This window comes from Heterocephalus glaber, unplaced genomic scaffold, assembly GCF_053883595.1.
Source record: "Heterocephalus glaber isolate CG9 unplaced genomic scaffold, H.glaber_assembly_v1.0 deba00000818, whole genome shotgun sequence".
Lineage (NCBI taxonomy): Eukaryota > Metazoa > Chordata > Mammalia > Rodentia > Bathyergidae > Heterocephalus > Heterocephalus glaber.
The window spans coordinates 16,801,059-16,821,892 of record NW_028258164.1 but is presented as its reverse complement, the minus strand read 5'-3'; the positions used below and the strand labels follow the sequence as shown (position 1 = coordinate 16,821,892).

The following is a 20,834-nucleotide window of genomic DNA, read 5'->3' as shown; positions in this document are numbered from 1 at the left end:
TTTATTATTCATTTTGAGACAGGGTCTTGCTAAGTCACCAAGTTGCTCAGGCTGGGCTCAAACTTGTGATCCTCCTGCCTCAGCCTCCCAGAGAGCTGGGATTACAGGGGTGTGTGTGCCCCATCATGCCTGGCTGTTGTATTGGCTTTGGGTGGTGTACATGGGTGAATCACAAATGGAGGGCTCCTCGTACAGCTGGAACATTTAATGACTTAAAGTCTTATTATTAGAAGACTATGTCCCAGTACCAAACAAACAAACAAAAAAGAAAAGAAAACTATGGGCCCCAAATTCTGTGCTGCACCTCCGTATCTCATGTGAAGGATGATAAGGATAAGAGCAAACTAACAATACTTTATACACAAAGAGGAGTAACTTGAAAATATACCAGCCCCATAACCATGGCAACAAAGAACCTTTCATAAAAATTTGGAGAATTACGATTCTTTGCCTGTATATCTAATTTCTTGTAAAATTATTATCAAGCCCTGCACGAAAGAGCAATTTCCTGCAGAATCCTCCTTCAGGATTTTCAAAACACTCAAGGAACTTTTTACGTTTATGGATGACCAACTTGAGAAAAGTGTAATGCAGTTGTAAGATACTTTCATGCTGCCTTTATTTTTATATTAAAGTAAAAATTCTATAGAACTCCATGATATTTGTACAGAAGAAAACAGATATGCAATTTGGCTATCAAAACCAGTCTCTGGTCACCCTGAGCCATGGACTCTCTCTAGGGAACAGGGACAGTGACAGTGCTAAGCCAGCCTTGAGCTAGAAATTTGGCTTACAGCGACTGCTTCAGTGAACTGCAGGAGCCTTTCCCACGCTGACTGTGGGCTTCTCAGCTCAAGGGAGGGAGTTGTTCGGAGCTCCTGTGTATCCTGCCTCATCTCCCTCCCCTACTCAGCAACACTCAATATACCTGAGATTCTTTTTAGGAAACAAATCAATACTGCTGTTGACAGAGTACAGTGGCTGTTTCCACACATGTGGCTTAGCCTCTGCTCCACACTGATCTCTTTAAGCAAGCCAGGCCACTGCAAACGCTTTCAGAACATGTTTCCCCCCAGTTACCGCCCAACCACCCCTTTAAAGGTAGGGTCTAGGATAAAACAGTTAAGTAACCTGTTAGGCAAAAGCAACACGTTCCCATTATTAAAAGAGGAAGCAAGATTTGCCTAGGCTCCTTAACTTCAGAAGTCTAAGCATCAGCATATGGAACCTTCCTGGGAACAACACTAAGTAGATTAAGCTGCCACATCACTGAGATTGATTTAAAATATTTGGGGCTCTGTTATCATATCCACACAATTTCTGGTAATGTAAATGCCTTGAAGAAAAAAAATCCCTTTCAATGGATTTGCTAAAGCAAAAGCTTAAGGTGAATGGCAAAGCAATGAGTTATTTCATTAAGAGGATGCTGAAAAAAGATGTTTTCAATCTCCTGGTTATGGATTTTTAAAGCAGATTAGTCACAGAACCAAGCTGAGGCCGTGCTGCCAGGATGAGGGCCCTTCTCTTTGGGGCCCTGGAGGGTGCCTCATAGGCATGATCTCTTCTGAAGTCTCAGGCACACAGTTTCCACAGGGGTTCGGATGGCAGCCTGTGAAACGCTGCCTGGACACCTGCACCTTTTCTTTTTGGTACCGGGGATCAACCTTGGGTCCTTGTGCTTGCGAGGCAGGCAGCGGAACCACTGAGCTACATCCCCAGCCCACCTGCACTTTTATTTTTTAAGTGCTTACCTTCCCTTACAATAAAAATAACAGCCACTGGGCTGGGGATGTAGCTCAGTGGTTCTGCTGCCTGCCTCGCAAGCGCAAGGACCCGAGTTCAATCCCCGGTACAAAAAAACAAAACAAAACAAAAAAACAGCAACAAAACGTTACAGTGATTGTAACCGCGTTCATTATGACTACAAGAGTTATTTTTTATGTTATAAGAAACAACAGCTGTAATCCCCATGAGCTGGCCATTTCCTGTCATGTGCTCACCCACTCTGCTCACAATCTCACCTAATCACGAGGGCACGGTGTGCCCAGGGCCCGGGTCCCACCTTCAGATGAGCAGGTTGAGCTCTTGGAGTGAGAGGCACCACTGAGTTCTGTGACTGGGCTGGCTCTCCTGTCTGGGTCCTGGTGACCCCACAGCCTTTCCGTAACCACTTGGCGCCCGACCCACACCAGGTTCCCTTGGCCATCCAGGCTCTGAGCCCAATGGACATGGGATAGAGGACCTTGTCAAGGATCTCAGATGTCAGGGACACACAGGACTCAGTTTGCTAGTTGTTCCTGGAAATAAGGCTTTTTGGTTTTTTCCAAGGGCAGTGTTCACAGAACTTAGGGGTCTTCACTCAACAGTCTACCTCTTGCTCTGCAGAGAGTTGAGGGGCTCAGTGATGCCCCCTTCACCTGTGAGCCCCCTGTGGAGGTCCCCTGAAGCTCCAACAGAATCTTCTCAATTTGGCCAACCCTCAAGAAACTGGAGTTTAATTTATAGTTAAAATCAAAGAAAAAGCTCAAGGCCCGGTCTAGCAACAGCTGCAGCACCCACAGGTGCACATCTCCAGCCCTGAGCTGCCCTGAGCCTTACCTTCATACAGCCAATCACTGAGGCCATTGTAAATGACGCCCTCCTTCCCCGTGGAGACTACACGTATGGCCTGCTTTCCCACATGTGCGCAGTAGTAGATGTTGTTCTCAAAGATGAATATCTAATTTGGAAAGAAGAAAAAACTAGTGTTAACAGAGGAAGTGGGTACAATCAGGTGTTCTTAAAAAATCTGAAATCATCAGGAGGTTTTCATTCTCCTGTTACAATTATTTGAGAGAAGACAAGTGGTCTCAGAATCATTACAGGGTCACCCACCGCAACATCATCCATATTTAGGGATTAACCAGCAACTCAAACTTCACAGATTTTGCTCAAGTTTATCATTTTCCAGGACTGGACAATTTGTGGTATGATGCTTTGGGTAGTCTAACATCAGATCGCATTGGATATTTTAGTGATTGTAGTTCTTGGTGATTAACATTGGTGGGCTGGGAATGCAGAGACTGGGTTCTGGAGACTTGGCATTCGATACAAATCTCATGGTGAGCCCCTGTCTGTGCTAGCCAAGCAGCTGGGGAAGAAAGTGGGAATGGTCATGCGTCAGATGACACTAACCGTCTGGCAAGAGGTCAGACTTTAAACATGGTGTGGCCTCTTCTGAAAGTGATGTAGTCATATGTAAGTGCACAGCTCCAAGGTACTGAGGACATTTACACTGTGACACAACCATCCTACCATCCATCTCCCGAGCTTTCTATCACCCCAAACTGAAGCTCTAGCCCCATTAAACACGGACTCCCCAGACCCTCCCCACTTCTGGTCCCTGTGAATCATCTGTCTATTCTGGATCCTCTTTCCTGAATGTCTTTACAGATGTGATTAAAATATGGTGACTGCTGCTGCCAAATGCCACCCAATGGAAAAGCAGGCTTGTAAAAACACGGTGCAGAGTCCTTATCCACCTATTCATCAGATCTGGCACGGTGTGACTTCTGGCTCTTCCCTAAATTAAAAATGATCATGAAAGGGAAATGTTCTGAATCGATTTAGGACATCGAGGCAGTTAGGACAGCACAGCTAAAGACACTCACAAAACAGAACTTCCATATCTGCTGCAGAAAGTGGCAAGAGTGATGGGATAAGTTTGCTCAAAACAGGGGAAGCATTTTGAGGGGGATTCATGGTAATGTGATTTTTCCCACAATAAATCATTAAAAAAAAAAAAAAAAAAAGTTAAACATTCACTGTACTTTTTGATCATATCTCCTATGTCTCTGGAAGCTCTTATGTTGTGATTTAATCCATGTGCTCTCTGAGGCCTTGTCTTTTCTGCCTGTATCTGTATAGGTTCTTCCCAGTGGGGTTCTGACCAGCCTCTGCAAACATCCAACGTCTATGGAAATTGAATCATATAAATAGGAATCGAATCCTTTTTATATTTTTGAAAGGAATTCCAGGAAAAATATTGTTAGTGTCACTGAAGAGATTATTGAGAGAAGGTATTTTGTGCAATACAGAAAATGGCATAAATATTGAATGTTTTATACTGAAAACAGTAAAAAGGCAGTTTACTCAGATTGTTCTCAGGGAAGGATGGTTCTGAAAGTCCTATCAATTATTAGTTTTCTGTTCAGTCTTCCTGGCTCTTAAAGTACTCACTTCAATCAGAAATGAACTGGAAAACTTCCAGAAACAAGTATATGTCCTCCTTTAATTTCTCATTTGGTTCTTATGCATTTGCCTAAGGGTAAGATATATCTTATGTTTTAGCTTCCTTTATGTGTTCTAAGCCGCAAAAGATTTTTGAATCTTTTTGCTGTAACCAATTAATATTTTGAGTAAGTAAAATTTTCAGCGGTAGATATTAAATTCTTTTCTGCCTTGGATTTGTTTTTGATGGCAGGGAAGGAAAGAACAAGCCATGAGGAGAGTGCTTGGCTTTGAAGATGTTTCACACTCTCCATCAGCATTCAGGTTAAGAGGGCTGTGTAAAAGATAGTGCTGTCTGCTCTGGCAGCTTGGCTCTGGGGAGATGCTGGGGTACAGTCAGAAATTGGGGTGCAGGCCATCTTTTCATTCTACCCACTATGTATTCCTTTGTGTGCGGCTGGCAAAGGGCTCCAGCCCTGGAACTTCTGAGAATCTGGGCTCTGCGGAGCGGGACACCTTTCCCAGCAAGGTGGTGACCTCTGGATGTCCTCACACACCCTGATTCCTCAGCCCAGCCCAGCCCAGCCCAACCTCCTTGCAGTGCATAGGAGGGGCCAGGACTGGAGTCCAAGCCTTGATTCGATTCCCCAGTTCATGGCATGTTGCTTCTTGCTAATGACTCATTAACAAAGGAAATGTGTGACTTTTAACCAGAAATGCACCAGAGATCATGGACACACCTTTGTGAGACACAATGCTACCACTCACATCACCTATGTCTACATCTTCCTCATTCAAAAGGAAGGAGAGGACCCACACAGAGGAACAGGTATTGGGGCTCACCATGTGGCTGTGAGACCTCCACAGCCAGCTCCTCTTGTCCTCTTATTGGGTTTACTGGAGTCTGCTGGCCCACAACCCTCTGGTCTATGCTGGCCCTGAGTCCTGTGCAGCTTCAGGTGCAGCCCTGGCTCTTTTCCAGTTGCCCACCTGGCTTTCCTGGGACCAGCTGACAGTTCTGGGGCCCTGATGCAACTGTTGCAGCTGAGGACATGGTTCTGGGAGGACCACGTCCTACTCTGCTCCCTGGCCTCGCTCTTTCTTTCAGAAAGCCCCTCAAAGTCTCTGCCTGGGTTTCCCAGTGACAATCAGAGGTGCATGAGCACAGGAAAGGAGCCACAAGCTTTGCTCGGTGTATTCAGGGTCACTTCTGAGCATCCCTAGTATGCTTGGGGGACACAGGCTTTTCCAGTAAGAGAGAGGACACCATAGCCACTTCCCTCACGCCACTGTTCCTGTGTCCTATTGGAAGCTCTGCCCTTGGCTTCTTGTCCTGGGGGCAGCCAGTGCATTCCCTCCTTGACACTCTTCCTCCCTCTCCTATCCTGAGTGCTGGGCCCCTCCTGTCCACCCTCCAAGGCCCTGCCCAGCTACCCACTGTGCCTGCACATGGCTCTCCACTGCAGGTGGCACTGCTGAGCAGGTGCAGGAAGCTCCAGGGGAAAGGACGGGGCTGGAAGCGGGAAGGGTGACAGTTGTACCCTGCCAGCAGCCTCCAGGTCAGAGCTGTGTGACATTCATGTGAGGATTCAGTAGGATCTGTTCAGAGGTGACAGGGGTCTACCCAGACCTCAGCTGGCTGCTGGCAGGTGGGATGGACAGTGACTGGCAGCAAAGCAGGACCGGTGGGTCCAGGGCAGGTGGCGGAACCACATGCTGGGGTCCCCAGGCCCCCACAGGGGGTCTGGCTGGTGCTCACAAGGAGCAGCTGAGGATCCTTGCCCCTTTGGGAGTCCTTGATGACTCCTGCCGACCTCACATGTCAGGGACCCTCTATGTCCCGGGCTGTAAGGCATCCCCATTTATACTAGTTATTCTTTCTTTTCATAAAAACTTATCTTTCTTTGTTTTTAATTTTTAAGTGACACATAGTAATTTACCCAGTGGGTTCATTTTGTCCTCTCAACTTTCTGGATTTCATATTTGATGAGAGCAGGGCCATCGGTCAGGTTTCTTCTGCTCTCTAGCTTCTCCCTGCTGCCCCCAAGGTCACCTTACCCCTGGGTATAATAAGCCACACATTAGCAGTTTTAATAAAAGGAAATATACCTCAGCTTCATGAGAGCTAGGGTAGGGGAGGCTCCCTGGCATCCTGGCCCATGGGAGTCAATGTGGAGCCCCCAAATCTAGCTGGTGCATCATTGTTCCAGAGAGGCTGGGGTGCACCCTGCACCACCCCAGACAGGTCTGACTATGAATAACAACCCCAGGAGCTCTCCCAACATGGTCCCCAGGCAGCCCTGGCCTTCAGCTCAGAACAGTAAGAGGGAGGCAGTGGGAAAAGACAGTCTGTATCTAAGACATGACCCCAAAAGAAAGCACAGGGAAAGGAGAATATCTGGCATTTTGGAGCAATTGATGGGACAGACCTAGGAAGTCCAGAGATGTCAGAACAGAGGAGGGAAATGGAGCCTTCTGGAGATGGCTAAAATGCAGAGAGAGATCTCAAAGCACAGGAAGTTCCACATGCATAAGAGGATGTCAGTGCCATGCTGAAGTGACTGATGACAATAGCAGGTGGACAGGAGAGGGAGGGAAAGCCCAGCAGCAAGGGGCTGACCATCTAATTTAAATTGAGAAGTTTTACTCAGTCACATTGGCATGAAGTGAACCACAGCATATATTATATTAGATATAAATTTTAAAGAGAGATTAATATACTATATGCTTTTCAGAAGTCTATGTCCTATGGAATCTGCTTGGCTTTTACCTCTGTTTGCTAAGAGCATCTCCCCGGCTTGTTTCCAGTTGTCTTACAGCTTTACTGTCCTCACCATGAGGATGGGAAGGGCACTACACACTCTGTCCCCAGACCAATCACTGATTTTGAGTGAACAGCTCATGAAACACAGATCAACTGGACAGGAAATAGGGAATCAGGTATATCTGCTGTGTATACAAAACATCACTTCCATCAGTCTGATATTTTTAATGAAGATTTTGAATATGGTTCCCACACTCATGGTTGTGAATTCTGTGGAAGTTCGATTGACTGGAATTCTCTAGAGGAATGGGAACTTCCATTAAATCTTCTTGGTGAATTTTCCAATGAAGGAAGAGATCTTTTCAGTTTCTGTCCTTATCAGGGAAATATTTCCGTATTTTCTACTTCCTTGGTTTATTAAATACAAAGAGGTGTACATATGGAATTGCTGTTAAAGATGGTCAATATGAATACACATTTTTATTGCCCAGGGCTATTGGTGTAGTTGTGGGCAAAGGGATCGGATTAAATCTGTATCCATTTCCAGAAACGGTTTTCCTGGATGTTATGTGTAACCATTTCCTCTTTTCACAAAAGTAGTACACAGAAAAACTCTCCCAGGGTTTAGCATGTGAGGTAGCTGGGGTTTTACGACTGGAGGCTTGATTTGAATTTTCAGTGAATCTGAAAAGCAAATACAAGTTCCAGGTAACTCACCGAGAGTGGATTGACGCATGTGTGTGTGTGTATATGTGTGTGTGCATGCATGCATGCGTGCTTGTATGTGTATTAAGTAATAATCTACACTCTTAATATCCCTAAAACTGACTCATAGTAGATTACAAGCCACATATTCCTAGAGTTGTTATAATAAAACTAAAAGAGACACATATTGCTAAAGAGGGAGCTAATTACATCAAAAACTAGGGATGAGATAATTACTATAATTAGGAGCAATTTAGCTTTTAGTTCTAGAAAATCAAGGCCAAAAGGGAAACATGTTGAATAGCTTAGTGTTCGACAAAAAGATAACAGTACAGCTCAGAGTAGAATGATGACAAAAAAAGAACACTGGTTTTGGGGTCAAACCTCAATTCTAGTCTGAAACTACTAGCTATCCAGCCCTGGAAAGTCATTTATCCTTGTTTTATCTAATTTCTTTCATTCTGAAATAAGAGCTCGGATTGGATTACCAATAAAAGATTTCTTTCTTCTGTAACTTTATAGAATTCAAAAGTCTCAAAATTATTTACATTAAAAGGATATGTTACAAATTAGTAATGCTAATTAATTACCAAGTACTATTACCAAGTGCTTGTTATTACCAAAGTTCTATTGAAATGGCGAACTATTTATCATGAAGAGGAAATTAAACATTCATTGTGAATCCAAAATTCTATTGAAATGGTGAACTATTTATTGTGACGGGGAGATTAAACATTTATTGTGAACCCAATATATATTATTGGATTGGGGAGACAGACTCTGTATATTGATTTAAAAATCTCAATGACGACATTACCCTGGATCTCTTTAATTAGCATTTTATAGTGACTTTCCTAATCTCAAGAATATATCCAGGTAGTAGTCACTGTTTACTAATTGCTTCTCCTCTTGTATTCTGTGTCTCCTGTTCAGGTACCTCATTTCAAGACTTTACTGACATTTCCTTAGTAAATAAAGATGAAAGATCCTATAATACATGATAGGAAGCTTAATTTGTGGGATGGACCACATGCCAGTTGGGATGGTCATGGGAGTGGCTGGTGCTCTGGGTTTAGCAGTGATCATAGCCAATTATATGTTTTTTGAGCAAGCTGGGAGCTGAGGCCATTTTAATCCTGCAGGAAACTCTGCACTTGGCTCCCATCACTGGAACACAATACACAAGCAAAGCATGTCACTGGATTACAGAGATTCTATCTGCAAACTTTGCAACCCGATCAACCTATGGCTTCAGGAGTCTGGTGAAGGGAAATTTGGATCAGAAAAGGCAGTGTGTCCTGAGTGGCTGCAGAGAGAAGGTGGATGAAGAAGGACTTCAGTGGCAGTCTGAGCATCCTAATCAGCTGGTGTGTCTACTGCTTTAAAGTCTGGGTGGGACTAGTTTTATCAAAAAGACTCAAGTATGGCTCCTAGGGCAGAGAAGGTGAGCCACGCGGTTGCCAGAAGCAGCCCCCCCACCCCCGTGGAAATGAGAAGTCACATAAACAAGCCTCAAAAACAGACTTCCAGATCACCTACAGCAACCCCAAAGGGAAAAGAGATGGAACAATCTGATACTCAACCACCTGGACTCTCTGAACTGGCAACAAAAGAGGATCTGGGAAAAATGAAATCAGAAATAATTACTCAGATAACAGCAAAGATTGTGCTCATGGTGCAAGACATGATTAAAAAATCTAGAGAGGACACAGATAAAAAAATAGAGGATCTGAGGAACATGATGGAATCCCAACATAGGAAACAAATGGAATTCATAAAACAGATGCAAACAGATTTCCAGGAGATTAAAAACTCCATCAAAAGTCTGTGCAGCAGAATAAACCAATGTGAGGATAGAATTTCAGATATAGAAGATAAGATTGCAATTAGTGACCAAGAAAAGAAAAATTGCTTTAAAATTGTAAGGGAACCTGAGAAATTAATCCAGCAGCTGCTAGATGATGCAAAGAAGAATAACATAAGACTAATTGGAGTCAATGAAGAAAGAGGAGAGAGTGCAGATGACATAAAAAAACTGTTCACAGAAGTGATGGCAGAAAACTTCCCAAGCAGGGGAAAAGAACTTGACATACAGATAAGTGAGGCATACAGGACTCCAGCTAGCCTTGATCAAAAAAAAAAAAAAAACTACACATAGGCATATAATAGTTAGGATTCCAGAAATCCAACAGAAGAACAAAATTCTACAAGCAGTGAAAGAAAAGAAACAAATCACATACAAAGGAAAGCCCATCTGAATCACAGCAGACTTCTCAGTGCAAACCCTCGAGGCAAGAAGAGCTTGGAGTGATGTATTTCAAGCCCTAAAGGAAAACAGCGTCCAACCCAGATTGATGTACCCTGCAAAACTATCTTTCAAAATTGATGGAGAAATAAGATACTTTCATGATAAAGAGCACCTCAGGAACTTCATGAATAACAAACCCACACTCGAAAAAATGTTAGACAATACCCTAGGAAAAGACAATGAGGATCACAACCCCAGGAAACCCAGCAGAATGAATCCACTGGGCGTGACAAATTAAATGCAAAGGGGGAGAATCCAACAAAAAGAAAAAGTCATGACAAGGCTTTTAAAACTTTGAACTTCATCTCCCTAATGAGTGCATAATTCAGTCTTGTTATTGTACTGATTAGTATTTTTCTGATTCTAGAGTTGCACACCTTTCCTTGTGCTATACTGGCTATTTATCATCTTCTTATATCTACTTTTTAATTGGGTTGTCTATTAATGAGCTCTAAGAATTCTTTATATATTCTTGTCATAGGTTATATGCATTGTAAATATGGTCTGTTTAAGGACTACTTTTCATTTTAATGATGTCATTTAAAGTTCTAAATTTTGATGGAATCTCATTTATTAATTTTTTTCTTTTATACATCATGTTTTCTGTATGCTAGGTAGTTCTTTCCTACCCTGAATTCATAAACATTTTCCCTTGTAATTTCTTCTTAAAGTGTTATACTTTTAGGCTTTCATATTTAAGTTCATAGATCCCTTCAAGTTATTTTCATGTATGGAAATAAAGGGTTGAGGTTATTTTTTTATATACAGGTACCAGGTGTTCTAGTGCCATTTGCCAAAAACACTATCTCTTCCTCGGCTCTTGAATTGAGTTTATATTCTATAAAATGTTAATGTTAAATAATCTTTCAAAACTCAGTGGACCTTATATGTGTGGTTCTATTTCTAGATTCTCTGTTTTATTCAAATGATCTATATGTCTTTCCTTAAACCAACACTGCCTTGATTACTGTAGCTTTAGAAGAAGTCTTAAAATTAAGTACTAAAAGTCTTCCAACACTTTTTTTGGTTTTGTTTTGTTTTTTTGTTTTTTTTACTTTTCTAGGTCCTTTGTACTCCTACATAACTTTAAATTTCAATATCCAATTCTTCATTTATAGCAAGTATACACAGACCTGAATTTTTACATATACCTTGTGTTTTCTAATCCTGCTAAATTCAAGTACAAGTTCTAGGGGCTCCTAGAGATTTCTTAGTATTTTCTCTATCATTTTATCTACATATAAAGATTTTGCTTCTACCTTGCCAGTCCTATCCTAATTGTGTCATTTTACTGCCAGACTATTTTGGTTGGGCCTAGGTTTCAAAGTTTAATGGACAGATAAAGAGTAAGCATATCTGCCCTTGTTCTCCACCTTAAGGAGAAAGCATTGTATCTTCTCCATTCATATAAGGTGTTCTCACTGGAAGTATGGAGTACATGTCTTTAATCTGTTGAGAAGGTTCTGTTCTACTTCTAGTCTCCTGATAGCTTTCACCATGAACAGCTGTAGAATTTAGTCCAATACTTTTTCTCCAACTAGTGACAGGCTCATATGGCTTTTTCCTTTCCTCTGTTAAAATGATGACTTTTGGGGATGGATCTTCCAATGCTGAACCAACACTGCCATCCCTATAACAAAACTACTTTCTACATACTTCCAGATCTGACTTCTAATAGTTTGTTTTGTTAAACAAATTTCTATCTATGTTCATATTTTTTTTCTTCTATTTTCTTTATCCAGTTTTAGTATTAGCACAATGTTGAGTTCCTAAAATGAGAGGAGAAGTATTCCTTCTTTTTTCTGCTTTAATTGTTTGATATAATTTATCAGTTAAAATGTATATGAGCCTGCTGTTGTCACATAGGTAGTTTTTCAAGCTAGGAATATACTTTCTTTAATGAGTGTTATTCAAATTTTATATTTCCTCCAGAGTCAGTTTCATTAATTTGTCTACCAACGTACTTCTTAGAAGTTGTCAAATTTATTTCAAAACAGATTTTTGTAATATGCTTTCTATATCCTTTTAAATTCTGTAAAATCTGTGGTAATGTCCTCTAAATTTTGATATTGTAATTTTAAAAATGTATAATTGATATTGTGTAATAGGAAGAAAAGGTCTAAAGGAGCAGGGGAAGTGGGAAGGGTAGGGGAAAGGAAAAACGGAAAAGAAAAAAATATGAGAAAGGAAAAAAAATGGAAATAAATTCTTTGCAAATAGGGAAGGGTGGAAGGGGTGAAGGCAGGGCAAGGGAAGGGGAAAAAATAAGAACCAAGATACTTGTGTAATGGTACAAGATCCCAATGATGAATGTAACTGTATTTTATACCTAAAACGTACCAATAAACTTAATGGAAAAAAAAAAAGTCTGGGTGTACCACAAAGGCCACCTCTGGTTCCTGTTCATCAACAGGCCCTAAAATGGCAAGTTAGAATCACCAGCTATGTCTAAAGGACTGAAAAAACCTTCTTGCGCTCAGAGTCTAATGGCTAGTCCAATGTGCAAAGCATTTGACCTACGGCTAACCTTCTGTTTCTGTTGCCCTGGAAACCTGGCAAGGGGAGGCTATCAGCTCTACTGGTAGACAGCATTACTTAGGTTTGACTGCACATGGACAAGTTGAAATGTAAGTACCAGAGGAAGCTGTGGTGCACGTGACTGAACACAGGCAACTCTGTAACTGGGCATGATGTTCCTTAGGTTGTTGGGGGTCTGGAAGCCACACCCCTGGCTCAGAGGCTCAGGGAGGCCAGTTCCACCCCACTGTGGGGGTCCTGTCTCCTAGCATCTGAGGTATCATTTTGCAGCAGAGGAGGGGATAAGAGGGCTCCTGTGTGGTTGTTGGGTGGGCTGTTGGATGACTCCTGCAGAGAGAGATATACTGGATAGTGTTGTCCTGCTGCTAACAGCCCCAGCCCTGTATCTCCAATGTATAGTTGATGCCAAGCATGGACCAATGTGAGATTGAACATTTGCTGACCCACAGGAGACCACTGCAGGTGCTTCTGAGCAGCTATGAGGCTCCTGACCATGGCCCGCCTTCCAGAACACCCTACCCTCTGTGAGTGTGGGGCAGAAGAAATTGGATGGTAGGGAAAATTCTGAGTCTTTACTGGAGCAAGATTACTAGAGTAGTAATAAGAAGAAATAGCTATGGCCCATCACTGAACGGGGGCAGAAGAAAGAAGAAGAAACTGGTTGGCTTGAGATAGTGTGATCAGCTTGGCAGGCTACCAGAGGCAAAAACTATGACCCTGGGTATCATTATGGCCGAACATAGAGAAAAATAAAAATGTCAAATTCCACAAATTACACACATACACACAACACACACACACACACGGTTTAAATAAACTGTTGTATTACATCACCTTCTAGATGTCCATGTGTGTGGGATGGGTGAGCCAATTTAATCAAATCTGGTTTTTAAAAGAAGTAAGGTAACATAGCAGACTTCTATTAAGACTGTTTTCTGTGTCATTAAGAATTCTTTGAGGGCCCAGGATTTAGCTCAGTGGTTCTGCCACCTGTCTTGCAAGTGGAAGGTCCAGAGTTCGATCCCCGGTACCAAAACAAAAACAAAAACAACAAAAAAAGAATTATTTGAGATCTTTTAAAGAGATAAAACAGATTTTATTTAATTATTTCTCTATGGTTTGATATGTGCTATCTGTTTTTTTACTACAATAAAAATAATATTGTGTGCTTCTTTGTACAAAAAGCTGCCTACACCTCTGATATCTTCTTAGGGTAAATTCCCACAAGGAGAAATCCTGAATCTTGTGCATTTATAGCAAAAAATGTGGGTGAAGGTGTGAACATGTAGACAAAAGACCATGCAGAGTTTTTTTTTAAGTCGAAGTGTTTGTACAACTAATGGCATTAGAATGGGACTGTTTTGACTGTCAAATTATTTTTTTCTGGTACCGGGGATCAAACTCACGACCTTGTGCTGGCAAGGCAGGTGTGGCGCCATGGAGCTAAATCCTCAGCCCTTTGATTATCAAATTATTAAAGTCATCAAAAATGATGCTCAGTGCTGCTATGAATACAGTGTTCTCTCAGGACAGGGTATAGGCTTCTGGAACAGTCAGAAAAAGCAGTCAGAAAATCATACTGATAGAGGCTCTCTCTGTGTGGATTATGTGCAGAAAGCTTGCTGGGGCGGGGGGAGGTGTGGGGGTTGCCTCGGGTATGGAGCTCCACGAGACAGGAGCAATGAGCCGGGCTGTTTGACTGCACAGCAGGGTGAACACAGTCAGCATAATTCACTGTTTGTTCCAAAATAGTTACAAGGGAGGATTTTGAATTCTCCCAACACGAAATGATAAATGCTTAAGGTGATGGATCCACTAATTATACTGACTTGGACATCACACATTGTGTACAGGTATCAAAACATAATACTGTGCCTGGTTAATATGTACAGTTATTGTGAATCAAATAAAAAAAAAGAAATGCCATGAAGAAGAGAAAAGCAGAAAGAAAAAAGCTCCTGAAGAGAGTGTAAGTGGCCTTTGCAAACTATGTCCCATACTTTGTACAGAAATGAGAATGGAAAGCTTGGTTACCTTAACTAAGAGGGAAAAAATATATGTGTGTGACATAGGTATCATATATATTATGTATATATATACACTACACACACACACACAGACACAGACACACACACACAGACAGACACACACACACAGACACACACAGACACACACAGACACAGACACACACACACACAGACACACACATGCTTTTTCCCATGGAAAACAGTGGTTGAAGTGGCTGGGAGCCATCCTCCATTTTAGGACCTGGCCATTCGATGTGTGGATTATATAAGTGTTCATCTCCTATTCCTTATATCTTGCCCATTCCACTACTCAGATGGGCAATGCCACGTCCCTGTGTCCTCCCATTAAGTTTGTAGCTCTCTGTGGAAACTGGATGGAGGGAGGAAAGACAAAGCTTCTGATGACGAGAATTTTTGGGGCACTTGGTGATTCTTACCCAGATTGGTGGCATGGTTGTCAATGCCACATGCACCACCTGGGTCTCTCCTCTGGGTCAGGCACCCTGATAAGTGGTTGCCATGCCAGGTCTCAACTGATCTTATTCTGGGTGCATTCTGACAGCGTATTTCATATTTTCTAGTCAACCCACCAGCCTATAATTGGTTGTTTACTTGGCTCTTGCCCAGGCAGCTGTGGGATGTGGCAAAAATCACTTAATTGCTCTGCTTTTAAAATTCTTTCATCCATGAAATGCAGGCAGTCACACCTGGGGCTATCAGGACAAAGAACGAGGGTAATTTGTAGGGGAAATGCTCAAGGGTTATAAAATGCATTTAAAGGAAACATATTATTAGCACAACAAATATCTTCAGCTTGGCCAGCCACCACGTGAGGACAACAGGAACACACCTGTCCCCACAAGGCTCTGGCCAGCCCTCCCCTTAACGCTTTCCTGTCTGCTCCTTCCCTAAAAAGCCAGGGTATTCTGTTACATCAAGACTCCATGCCAGCAAAATAGGTCAGGATTTAATGCTAAAGGCTGAGGAAGTGTAACTAGGAAGTTCGCCCATCTCTCTTCCTTTCTAAATGTCAACCAAAACCAAGATGAAAAGTCCAAAAAGCCATAGTCAAGACCCTTCTGTCACCGTGGCTTCCAAATGTGAAGAAAAACCTGCCTTTTCAAAGCCAGCCACCCACCCAGACCATCTCACCATCTTTCTTGCTTGCTTAACTCATACCGTGTGTGCGTGTGTGTGTGTGTGTGCGTGTGTGTTCCCGGGGACTGAATCCCTGAGCCTTCACACAGCCGCATCCCACCCCCTTTTCACTGCTTATTTTGAGACAAGGTCTTGCTAAGTCACTAAATTGTCCAGGCTAGGCTTGCACTTGTGATCCTCCTGCCTCAGCCTCCCAGAGCACTGGGATTATAGGCTGTTCCACCACACCTGGCTCACATCTTAAGCAAGGGAGTTCATATTCAAAACTGTGAAAAAGTCTTAAAATGAATATATACTTCTGAGCATTGCATAGCACATGTTCAGTCCCCATATGAAGATGTTTAGTTGAATACAGGGGCTAAAGAAATTCACAGCCAAGAGATGCAGCACTGCTAACCCCTAGGGGCTGCAGCAGCAGGCGTGACATAAATGCCCCTCTTCCCGGGGTCCCTGACCATTGAGAGGCCTGGCCCGACTTCCTGAGACCCTCAGATGGGTAAATGCTGGGAGGAAGTGTGCAGCTGCCCCAGGGACCAATAACAGGATGCCCCTCTAGACCTCATTTGTGTGCTGGCAGGCAGGGCCCCTCTGAGAAGGGGACCGGGGCTTTGATCTGAAGGTGACAGGGCTGACAGGGGACAAGGGAGAGGGTAGCCCAAGAGACAGCTGCAGTCTCTGAGGGCCTGGGTAAGACGGGGACACTCATGGTGGGGAGAATGGGGGATGGAGCACTGGGTCAAGGAAGACACTTGTGGGTGAGGCTGGAGAAGGGGACGAATGGTGAACACAGGTTCCAGAGACCACCCCAACAACCCTATGCCTTGATCTGAGAACCAAACGGTGCCACTGGAGGGGCCGGGCAGCCATCATGAACGTGGCTTGATCTAAAGGAGAATTAGGGTTTGAATGGAGAAGGTCTTTTAAAGCCTCAGGCACTCATAGCAGGGCTTTGGTAAGGTCACTGGGTTACAAGGGCTCCTAGCTGACTTGCTGCAAGGAGCTGGGGCCTGCTTGGAAGAGGTAAATGGCTGAGGGTGTGGCCTGGGTTTATCTCCCTCCCTGGCTCCTCCCTCTCTCTCTGCTTCCTGTCTGCCATGATGTGAGCAGCTCTTGTCTGCCTGGGTCAACAGCCAACATAAACCTCTCCTCCTTTAAATTGTTGGTGTCCAGTATTTTGTCCCAGTGACAAAGTGATGAAGGCAAGGGACAAGGTGACAATTGTGTTTCCTATGACGCTTCCACTGCATGTAGAAGCAGAAAACAAAGGATGTGGGGACAAGGACAGTAGTGGAATGTCCAGACAGGTACAGAAGACAGTGAAGTGGATGAATATGAGAGCACAGAGCAGGCAGAAGCCAGGCTTGGTGCCACCCAGGCAAGTACTGGCTTCTGCTTTACTGCTGGATGCCCTGGTAAACCACTTGGCTTGATTTCCACTCCCATTTGCGTGATTGGAGCTGTCCCTTCCCTGTGGCCTGTGGCTCGGGGGGATGTCTGCACACTGTCACCTTTTTGCCCTGACCTCCAGAACGGGTGTGTGATGCAGGCACCCACAGTGACAGACCCTCTGGGTGTGTTGGGGCTCTCAGCACCTCGGACAGAGCCCCATTGTTGACTACCTCTTTCCTCTGGGCACAGTACCGGGAGGACCTAAGTTAGGGATCTCAGGTGCTTGTCTTCCTGACTCACTCACAGAGTATCTCTGTTGCAGTGGGGGAAAGTAGGGTGCATTCAGAAAGAGGCAGAGCTAAAGTGATGTTGCTGAAGAAGGAGAGCAAGAAGAAGCAAGGAGCGGAGTCACCCCCAGGTCGTGTGGGTCCCTGGATACAGCTGCACCTGATGCCACACACACTTCTGCACACCTCAAGTAAGACACTCCCTTTTTTGTTTATTGTAGTTTAAGCTGGGATTCTGTCTTTTAATGGAAAAATTCTGATAAGTCTACATACTTCTTCTGTTACAATTACATGTTTTCTAAGGTGAATGATCCCTACGTATCTGAGCTCTTGGGCAAGGGCTGGGCCTTAGACTCTCATGGAGGTCCCCAAACACCTTATTCTATGTAGATGTGGGGCCAGAAGGCTTTGGTAATCCCAGGAAATGATTTTGAGACTTTGCTTAAAAGAACCCAAATAGACGAGCCTAGTGGTGGGCCCAGGCTGAATCTGAAGGCTCTGGAACAGACCCAGTGGTTCCATCGGCTGCTGCTCTCTGACCTGGGAGTGGGGCACTTGTCGTAGCTCCCTGACACTGGATGCTCTCATGCTGCATCCTGGAAGCTGGGGTCTCAAAGGCAATGGCCAGTTGGCCTCTTGCTCCAGATGTGCCTGTGGCAGAACCTTGCAGATCCTTGATGCAGGTCCTTTGTGGTTTCATGTGTTCAAATACCAGTGAGCCAGGGAAGAATAAGCCCATGTGTCATGGGCTCTTGTCGTGTACCCAGGCGTGCTTTCTGTATGTTTGTTTTTATCTTACAGTCATCTCATAGGTACTATTGGTAGGCCATTGTTTTAAGTATTGATCGATGGAATCCTGTGAGATGGGTGTTTTCAGGGCTTACTCTTCCCACTTTAGGGCTGGGGCATGATGGGCACAGATGGAGTACACCTGCCAAGGAGCCAGGATGGCACCTCGAAGCGGACTTAGCAACCCATTGTCTCGACACCTCGGAAACCAAGATGCCCCCCTCATTTCACAGAACCAGACTCGGGCTCAAAAGTTAAGGTGTGGCCCAAGGTCACCCTGCTAGGAAGTAGCAGAATCAGAAATGTACATTGCCCGACCCATTATGCCAGTAGTTCTCCAGGGGTTCCCAGACCAGCGGTGCTGGGCACTTGTTCCAGTGTATATTCTCAAACCCTTCAAGTCACACACCAGGGCTCGGCCATGGGGAGGGGTTGTAGCCCTCCCAGTGACCGGATTCAGTGGAAATCCATACCCACGGCACTGATCTGGCTGCGTCTTCCAGCGGAAAATACCAACTGGACACATCTCCAGCTGTAAGAACAGCAGAACCACTGGCCACGGAGTGGGGGGGATGGGTCTGAGTGGAGATACAGATACTCTAACAGCCTGGAGAGAATCGACAAATTTATTGACTGGTGGAAAGCAGTGGGACATGCTCTTACTGCACAAATCTTTTTATATCGCAGTTATGTCCAGGCCTCATTGGTTGCCAAAACTCGTCCTCTGACTCCAAGGAAGTGAATGAATTTTCAGTATCTTCCTAAGGTGATAGAAAAATCAATTCTTTTCTTGGAACATTCTGGGCTTTTTTGCACACAGTCCAAATATGAATGGCCTCTGGCTCCTGGTGAGGTGGGAATACATCCAGGGAAAGATGCTCGGCCACTTCTGGGAAAGTCTGCTGGATCACAGGGCATGGGAAGTGGAGTCGTGACCTGTCCAAGCATGAAGTGAAGCCACCAACGTGCCTGCCATGTGGTCCTTTCCCTCCTGCAATCCCAGGAGACTGATCCTGGAACTCACTCCCCTCTGAGGTGAGGACATGAACCTCTGACTTCTCAGCCTGGAGTGGCTTGTCACCAGCCACAGGTCACTCTTGGAAGTGTCCCTTCCCTCAGGCCCTGCATCTCCTGAGCCTGGTCCTGGGTGGCAGCACCCCTGAGGGTGGGCAGGAAATAGCCATCAAGCACCAAAGTGCCCCAACTCTGCCACAAACACTCGGGACATTTGTAGGTACACAGCTGGGACTGGCTCCGGCTACGCTGTAAAGTCTCCAAAGGTGGCTGCACACTGCCTCTCCCGTAAGTGACCTCTCCTTAGTGCTATCCACACACCTAGACAATAAAGGATAAGTGGACCAATGATAAAGCCAGGCAATTCACAAGAAAAATATAGGGTACTAACTGATAGAAAACAATCAGTTTACTATCAAATACATGAAAATTTAATCACATATGGAATGTAACTAAATATATACTTATTTAAACAGTGATACAATTGAATTATATTAGCAAAGATTTTTTAAAATCATAGAATTAGCAACATTTCTCTGAAATAAATGCAGGTGCACATGATGGCAAGCAAATGTAATCAGAGGGGCATTTAGGCATTCGGGGTATGTAGTTTGCAAACCTGCTCAAGAGCCTGGTGAAGAGCCCACAGGGTGTGCCTTGGTGAGTCCCCTACAGGAGCGTCTTAATGCCAAAGGGGTTTCACAGGGCCGGTTATAACATGGAATATTATACGTAGCCCAGCTGTCCAACAGGAAGATGGTAATTGCATTGTCATAAATTTACTGAATGAAATATTACACAATTATTAAAATTACAGTTACAGTAAGCATTTGATTGCACAAAATGTGAATTGTATTACAGTGAGTCCAAAGGTTGGGGTACAAAACTAATCCTAAATTTAAAAGTGCAGGGGCCGGTGATTTAGCTCAGTGGTTTCGCAGCCTGCGGTGCAAGCACAAGGACCTGAGTTCGATCCCCGGTACCAAAAACAACAAAAGTGCATCTAGTTTTGGAAACAAGATGAAGATGTACTAAAATCTTAAGAGTAACTGCAGATCCTGGGTCCATCGATGCTATTATTAGATGGGGTTTTTCTGATTTTTTTTGGTAATTTTTATTTTCTATGTTCTGTGGTATTTTTACAATGGAAAGCAAATGAATGACGACAATTAATCAGATACTTCAAATGAGTCGGTATCATTCTGGGAATTGGGGTGAGACTATGAGCCTGTACCAGTGACCATGAGGTCGCCACTGTCCTGGGCCCCGTGCATGTCCACATCACAGGAAGGGGCTCCTGGACAACCATCTAGCATGTCCTGTACTGTGGGCGCAGACCCAGGGGCAGGGTTCTGACCTGGGGTTCTAGAGACCTTCTCAGAACAGCTGGCATTTCTCCTTTTGACTGCTTTTTTTTTGGTACTGGGTTTTGAACTCAGGACCTCTGCACTGAGCGACATCCCTAGTTCCCCTGTAAATTTTTTTTTTCTTGAGATAGGGTCTCACTAAGTTGCTAAGTTCCCAGGTTAGGCTTCCAATTATGATCTTCCTGCCTCAGCCTTCCAGAGTGCTAGGATTATAGGTGTGTGCCACCATGTCTAGCTACACAGAGAGGCTCAGTCACTGCCCTGGGAGGCAGAGCCAGC

General features: G+C 44.0%; 1 protein-coding gene across 6 annotated transcripts in view; it reads right to left on the bottom strand.

Annotated features, from left to right (window-relative positions):
* The window catches only part of Dpp6 (dipeptidyl peptidase like 6), an 863,175-nt gene that overhangs the window by 124,846 nt on the left and 717,495 nt on the right, over positions 1–20,834 (bottom strand). For all 6 annotated transcript variants that reach the window (XM_004860345.4, XM_004860347.4, XM_004860344.4 and 3 more), the window contains exon 8: positions 2,599–2,719. In XM_004860345.4, the coding sequence (XP_004860402.2) occupies positions 2,599–2,719 (121 nt within the window). The remainder of the gene's footprint in view (positions 1–2,598; positions 2,720–20,834) is intronic.